The following is a 7,424-nucleotide window of genomic DNA, read 5'->3' on the forward strand; positions in this document are numbered from 1 at the left end:
TATAAAAATTGTACCTTACACCGTCAATTTGATATATTGATTATTTAGTCATATTGATTGTCTCATAAAAATCATTATTGGCAACAATTTTTAAACGTATTCTCTTTTCCAATTTTTTAGTTACTATTTATGCTGCTGAATTTAAGAGGAAATATTTTTTCCTCCTGCAAATATTTTTGTCGCGTTCTCTTTTCTGATAAAAATTACGGGGTTCGTAAAAATATTTCTTCCAAAAATAAGTCGGCGTCGACGGACAAAATCAAACGCGAAAGCATCTCCGTGCGTACGGTCGATCTAAATTTTTAATTAAAACCGGCATGTGGTATTATCGCGTATCGTAAATAAAAAGGAAAGGAGAACGAAGAGAGACGCGTTACATCGGCAAAAAGATTTGTGGAAGACACACGACGATATCCGTTAACTTTGGTGCCCACTTTTCTTCCTTCCTTATTTCCATCCCTAATCCCTTCCTTCCTTACTCCTTTTCTTCCATTTTTCCTTCCTTCCTTCCTTCCTTCTTTCCTTATTTGAGAATCAACCAAAATACCGCAACGTCTCGCAGAATTTGGGCTGAACGAAGAAACGAAGAAAAAGCGACAAAACAAACAAAAAGTAATAACAATAAATAAAATAATCGAACTCTCAGGTCGGTAACGTAGCGATAGATAATACCGAAAATGGAAAATATTTCGAGCCAACAGCTGCGAGGATTAGAAATCCATTTTAAAAGGCAGGGAAACGTAAGCAAAAGTTAAGTGCTGCCGTTGTCGCGCCTTTCCTCGCTACGGACACAAAATTAGATTATATTTTCAAACGAGAGTTCGTTCTCATTTTTAACTGCAGTTACTTGTGATTTTACGACATTTATTGCGCCTTCACCTTGAAATTATAAATAATTGCCTCGCAACATTTGGTTGTGGTCGATATCGCGGGTAGGCGGCGGCTGCCTCGAAATTTCGTGCATTTGGCCAATAAGTTTAAGTATCCAAGTTACGGCCACATTATCACTTCGATACTTTTACGCCGGGAACAGGAAATGTTAAAGGGCTACTAACAACCTATTGCGTCCCTTATAAATACCTCCCTCTCGCATTATGGCGTAAATAACATCCCGATCGTAAGCTCGGCTATTGCATGGAATTACGCCGTTATCCCGAGATTATAATAAATAATCGAAGCGGCCTGCATTTTAAAACTCAACAGCGGTCAATAATAACGCGCAAGTGAGGAGCAGTTTATTATTAAAATAATGGATAATGCCAATTCTACGATCGATGTGGAATAATGGTCGGCCCTATCATCCAACCGACTATAATCCGCGCAATTATCTCAAAGCCGTGGAAAATTAGTTTGACCTTTAAGGCAAGAAACAAATACGTTGCGTCGCAGATAAAACGCACATCCTCGAGAGGCATAATAAGGCCAGAATTGGGGCCGAGCGAGCGAGCGCTCGCCATCGGGATATCGAAGGATGCGAGGATAAGAGCTTTGGCTATCGTCGGGCCGCCGAAGGAAGTTGTTAGGCTAATAAAGTTAAGCTTAACGGAAAGAGAGAAGGACGGGGGGATGGGGGGGGGGGCTCGGCCGCAGAGAAGAAGCGCGAGCCATTACTCACTCGGACATGAAGGCCTTGCTGCAGCTGACGTACTCGTTGACGTCACAGAGGGGCTGGTACTCCTTGTCCTTAACCTTATTGGTCTCGACGACGTAGGCGTAATAGCAGATCGCGACGCCCTGGAGGCAGAGCCAGAGGAGGACGGCATCGAGCCGTTGCATCGAGTATGTCGCCATGTTTGCCACTGGCGGACCGGATCGCCGTGCGCTCGGTCATGCACTGGCTCGACGTCCTTATCAGTCCTCGTCGACGCTCCGGGCCCCTCCGACCCCGGACTTCCCCTCGATCGGGAGAAAGTGCCGGCGCGCAGACTCGCGCGCGCTTCCCTCTCGTGGCCGTCGGCGCGCGCACGGCTCCCGCGCTTCTCCTCGAAACCACCGTGTCGTGACCTCAGCTCCCCCGTGGACTACGATTACCACGACGACGACGACGACGACGACGACGACGACGACGACGACGACGACAACGACGATAACCTTAGCCTCGGATCCAGGAACTTGTCGCGCCTTTAACCGAGACACCTTCCCAACCCTCCTCTCTCAGATTTTCAATTATCGAGCGCACCACGAGCCTACGCTGGGACGATCGTATCGGGTAGCTCTGTGCGCTGGTGCCGCGGTCGCGAGATTTATTGACGATCGAGTCGCGCGTGGAATCCGGCGTAACCTTCGCGACCGTCTTTACCGTTTCTCGCCATGCCGTACGTTTATTTTCGACGCGTGACTTCATAACGGAGCTTTAATACTCAATTTTTCCTTTTCTAACAGATACTTGATATGCAACCGAGTATAAATGGTATCATCGATTAATAAACATGTTTATTAATAGCTACCTTCCCGACTGTGAATATTTTGGGATTATAAATTATTTCCTGGAGTCGTAATTTAACTTTAATGTTCCATTTTATTGTGGCTCTCTTTTTATTTATCCATCTATCTATATTCATATGCATGTGCGTTTCTTTGTCTGCGTTCACCCGTTTATATATATATATATAATATTTTTTTTTGTTTTTAAACATAGATTCTTTGATTGAGTTGGGCTGAATATGTTTCGGAAAACTTGCGGTTTTTATTATTCCGACAACGCTATTTGATTACGACGTACATTGGAAGCGTTCGGAGGTCGATTTGTGCAATTGAAAAAAGTAACGCACAGGTCTGGGAACAGACTTGTAAAAAATAATTGACACATATATATTAACTATTAAAGTTACCTAATTATGTCGATCAAGTATTATAATAATGGATATGAGTGGTAGAGTACAAGGTCGCACAGATACAGATCAAGAGTAAAATTTTTTTCCCATAAAGCAATTAATTCAATATTAAATATCTTCTATTAAATAACTCTTCTACAAAATAAATACATTAATACATTGTTTTATAGATTTGATACTTCAATTATAATTATAATTACCAAATAAATATGTTTTTATTAAGTATTTTGACAATAGTTTTTCAATTAATTTTCTTTTACATTTTTTTTGCTCTATTTTCTTTTTTCCTATTATTATTATTATTATTATTTTACGAGAGATTGACAATTTTTTATAATTCTCGAATCGTTGCGTTAAAATTATATGTTATTTGAAATTTTTTTTTTCAATAGCTATATACATGGCAATGAACATAAATCCAAAAAAAATATATCAAATATTCTCTATAATGCATTACTTTATTCTTCATATGTATTAGTCATTAATATTAATGTTTATAATTATAAAAAATACTTTTACCTAAAATACAAAAATGAAAAACGCTACTGAAATTCGTATTCAACTCATAGGGACTTGGAAATTAAAAGTCAAACATTTGTCAATAATTACGCAATATTGTTTTTTTTTTTTTACATAAGATTACTAGGCGAAAAGTTTAGAAAAAATTTACCGGAACATTATTTGAACCGGTCGGATTCAGCAATCGAATAAACGCATTTATATTGTCGACATCCGGTACAGCTAACGATGTACATGAATGGAAAATTATATTTTATTAGAAATTTCTTAACTGGCTAAGTTATTAAGATAGTACATGAGAAATTCCATTGACTTAAATGACCGACGATCAATGTCAATAGAATTCAGAAGAAATAAATATTAGCAAAAGATTAAAAGGGGCATTGAATATCTTGCCATCGTTAAAATTGGTTGGAGTTTATGTGATTGTGAATTTGTTGATTTAATACAGAAGTCATTTCTCTTCAATAATCGGCATTACAAGTAGAAAGCGAGATACGTAAATTCCAAGAAGCGAGGCGCAATGTTCAATTTGTGTATAGCTGTTTATTATTTTTTTAATTAGGTATTTCATTCTTGAGGTGCCATTGCTCTTGCTTGGGCTCGTACTCGTTTCTCATACTCTAAGCGATTTTGACTAAACAATAAAAACGTTTTAATTAATTACTCTTGTATAACCATGTAAAATATTTATAAAGTATACATTTAGTACTACAAACAGTAATGGCTTTGGGATCGACATTTAATAGCAATGCCGACTCAAAATACGAGCTTGTAGCGTAGATGTACAAAGGTATGAGACATTTATTGGAAGAAAAATAAGAAATAAAATGCATAAATACCAATAAATTGTATATGCTTCCGCTTGTGCTGGATCTTTAACATTAGGCTCGTTCAATAGATCTTGAATACCAAGTAGAATTTGTTTAATTGTTATTGCCGGCCTCCAATCTTTTTCTTCATCTAGTAGAGATAAGCATACTGTGCCGGATGGATAAACATTCGGATGAAATAAAGGTGGTTCAAATTTACATTTTGGTGGACTCGATGGATAATCGTCCTTAAAAATCATTCGTAGCTTATATAATCCACCCTCCCAGGGAGTCTAAAAATATTTAAAGTATAATCTAGGGTTTCCATATATAATAAAATCAATCGCTCGTCACGCAGTAAACCTACTCCTTTTTTTCCAGGTATCGCACACTCCCAACTCATCAGATTTAAAGTCCCATCCGGATTTTTTGTCGGGCGAGCAACAAAACCCTAAAATAGAAAGAAAAATTTCTAATTGTATCTAGGGCACGCATTATTTTAAAGTAAACAATTAAATTTTCATTAATGTCGTCCATTGAATATTATTAATTGGTAATTAATCATAATGCTGGATTAATGAACGTTACTCGTGCAAACTTCAACACGCAGTCTACATATGATCGTTACTAAAATGTATTCATCTAGATAAGATAAAGCTTTGTCGTTTGAGGATTATTAGACAAAGGAGAGTGACAAAGATACATACAAATTATCTGAAATATTATCTAGATAAATAAATTTCTCATAATGGAAAAATCCAGAATACGTATTATTAGAAAGTCGACTGGACTAATTAAATCACATAAGCCTTTCGTTTGGCCAAACATATTTACAAGTGGCTGTTATTAACAATTTTGCTTAAAGCCAAACATTGCCAAATAAACTTCATCCGCATATTAACAACGACATTTTAACTATATCGCTTCGGACCGAATAGCAAGGAAAATTTTCGAATTACTAATAAAAAATGGGCCGGCGTTTTGTTTGTCGAATCAATCGTTCAACGAAGTTAATTCTCACACGGGTTCATACTCAACCAAAACTTAACCTCCAAAATTCACAATGGACAATAACAATCGCGCACTTAGCACAGAATTATTATAGCCTCTACTTACGAAGGGATGGTCTTTCCTCCATGCTTTTCGCTCCTCGGCAAGCCTGGCAATCGCAATGCCTGACATTGTTCTGCAATAAAAGCAAATCACATCCTCATTTAACGTCAATAACAAGAACGTCAAAAGCCACTTCAACCATTTAACCCGCGCTTTTTATTATCTACGATATTGTAATTACGAGATATGCATTACCTATTATTATTATTAAGCAACAACAACAACAACAACGGCTTGCAGAGTTGTTAAAGCTGTGTATTAACCTGGGCTTTGATCGCTACGTGCTACTTTCTTTGTCACCCTTTTCACTAAGCGACGTATCGTAGTGCCAAAAGTGTTATTAGTTTAATATATAACAGAAAAAGGTTAAAAACACTTTCACAGAAAACGAGAGCTACGCACTGCTGGTGTATCTAATGACATTAACCATGAATCGGAGGAGAGCTGAGGGAATAATTGTAAAAGGATTATTTATGCCTGGTCGTTAAATGTATGTTTTTTCCGAGCTTAGAGGAAGTCGAAAAAAATTAATCTAGGAAAAAGTCTGGCGTTCGACAAGCCGATGAAAACGTCCACCACGGCGTCTTAATAATAAGTGGATCAACTTCCGGTGAATTTGGTGAGATGATCGGTATGCAGACAACTGTTTTATCGCAAAGATAAGATAATGTACATAACCACAAAGTTTGCGAGGCTTAGGGCGGGGAATGAAGTTCGTAAATGGCCGTTGAGCATCGTTCGAGCGCAAGAAAGAATCTCCGTTTCTAATTATTCGGCTTATTGCGATTTGTCAGTCTGTGTGTGCTGTTCGACTATTCCATTGCTCATCGATAGAACTTTGCAAAATTTTTGACGCGCCAATCTTTTAGCCATTATCTAATCTAAGATATTTGTGAAACATCAGTTGCTTAAATCATCCATTAATTTTAAATACGCTTGCGAATGATAATAATATCAAATATCGACGTTAGCGTCATTATATCATCGTCAAAACGATGATAGAATTAGCAGAGGCTCGCGTATTCGAAATCGACGATTATCTCGATTATCTATCCGATGCTCCGATGCTTTCTACCGGATGGTCAGAATTTCGATGCTTACCAAAACTTCATCTCACGGCCCTCGTCCCCGCCCCGCCCTCGCCGTTATTCATCGTCGTTCGAAATTATTCCGTTAAAAACCGCAAAAAACCGTTAAAAATTGTTTACACGATAATCCAGAGCGTAGCCTCATCGACAATGCTGTTTTGAGCTGACGGTCGCGCGATTCCGGGCGATCCTTTACGCAGCTCGTAGCTTACTTAGTCCATAGCCACCATAATCCTTCGATGCCGCTCATCATTGCAATAACGGCATCCTCGTTCCAATGTCACCATAATGAATATGGCGTTGAAAAAAACAAGGTTGACTTGTTTGGATCTGCGTGGATTCAAATATTGCGCGACTCATCGCTCACGTGCGAACGGCCTTTATTTACACGTTCGGCGTTGCCGCGCCGAAGGCATCCTTGTGGTGTATGTGACGCGCGCGGGCTAGCATGTACGTGCACGGGATAACCCACACTGGGAGAGCGTAACTCCTGGCGGCATTGGAACAAAAAAGTGAAAATCGCGCGAGTCTGTGCTTCGTCTTCTATCTCGTTGTGACAGTGACGGCGGCGGTGGCGGTAGTAATAGCGTTGGTAGCGGTGGTAGTGTTGGTAGTGGCGGGAGCGGCGGCAGCGGTGTAGTGGCGGTGCCAGTGGTGGTCCAAGGGAGACGGACCGATCGAGGAAGAGAGCGAGACGCTCGTAAAGAGTGGGACGGCGATTGGTGGAAGGACGGGTCGAGGAGAGGGACGTTAAGGACAGCGGGTGCTCTCACGCTCCGTTTTCACTCTCGCTTTAAGCTCTCCCAGCCACTCGGTAGTTGGTGGTTCGTTCGTCTGTCGTCGCGACGCGGCGACGCGACGTCCGCTCCCGAGCCACGGTTCCGCGCAAAAGCGTAAGAAGCCTGCTGCGAGGCGTATACGGGCGTACGCGCATAGATGTGTACGCATACGGATACCTCCGGGTCTTTTAGCCGTTTTTCTCCCTCTCCTGGGATAGTCCGGCACTGGGTTCGTCCCCATCGACGGCATCCCCCGTCGCGGCTGCTGCTGGTGTCACC

General features: G+C 40.4%; 2 protein-coding genes across 3 annotated transcripts in view; both read right to left on the reverse strand.

The window, feature by feature from the left end:
- The window catches only part of Vkor (Vitamin-K epoxide reductase), a 3,341-nt gene extending 1,344 nt beyond the window's left edge, over positions 1-1,997 (reverse strand). Inside the window, exon 1 of the mRNA XM_011501907.1 lies at positions 1,616-1,997. Within this exon, the coding sequence (XP_011500209.1) occupies positions 1,616-1,791 (176 nt within the window). The 5' untranslated portion in view covers positions 1,792-1,997. The remainder of the gene's footprint in view (positions 1-1,615) is intronic.
- Positions 1,998-3,209: 1,212 nt separating this feature from the next.
- Positions 3,210-5,925, reverse strand: lwr (ubiquitin conjugating enzyme lesswright). Of its 2 annotated transcripts, none has more exons than XM_011501909.1 (5): positions 5,542-5,925; positions 5,282-5,351; positions 4,533-4,616; positions 4,196-4,458; positions 3,210-3,990 (listed from the first exon to the last, which is right to left on the reverse strand). In XM_011501909.1, exons 2-5 carry the CDS (start codon positions 5,345-5,347, stop codon positions 3,924-3,926), a joined length of 480 nt encoding a protein of 159 aa, XP_011500211.1. In that variant the 5' UTR covers positions 5,348-5,351; positions 5,542-5,925; the 3' UTR covers positions 3,210-3,923. The 2 variants fall into 2 exon arrangements, with proteins under 2 accessions (XP_011500211.1, XP_011500210.1); XM_011501908.1 differs by lacking the exon at positions 5,542-5,925 and adding an exon at positions 5,474-5,503.
- Between the last annotated feature and the right edge of the window lie 1,499 nt (positions 5,926-7,424).

The sequence above is a fragment of the Ceratosolen solmsi genome, unplaced genomic scaffold (assembly GCF_000503995.2).
Source record: "Ceratosolen solmsi marchali unplaced genomic scaffold, CerSol_1.0 scaffold23, whole genome shotgun sequence".
Classification (NCBI taxonomy): Eukaryota; Metazoa; Arthropoda; class Insecta; order Hymenoptera; family Agaonidae; genus Ceratosolen; species Ceratosolen solmsi.

Bases quoted from the DNA above. Each gene is read 5' to 3' on its own strand.
- lwr (XM_011501909.1), bottom strand. From the start codon at position 5,347: ATGTCAGGCATTGCGATTGCCAGGCTTGCCGAGGAGCGAAAAGCATGG. The intron at 4,617-5,281 runs GTAAGTAGAGGC...TTTCTATTTTAG, and splicing joins GGAGGAAAGACCATCCCTTC to GGTTTTGTTGCTCGCCCGAC. The intron at 3,991-4,195 runs GTATTTATGCAT...TTTATTGTTTAG, and splicing joins GAAGCATATACAATTTATTG to TCAAAATCGCTTAGAGTATG.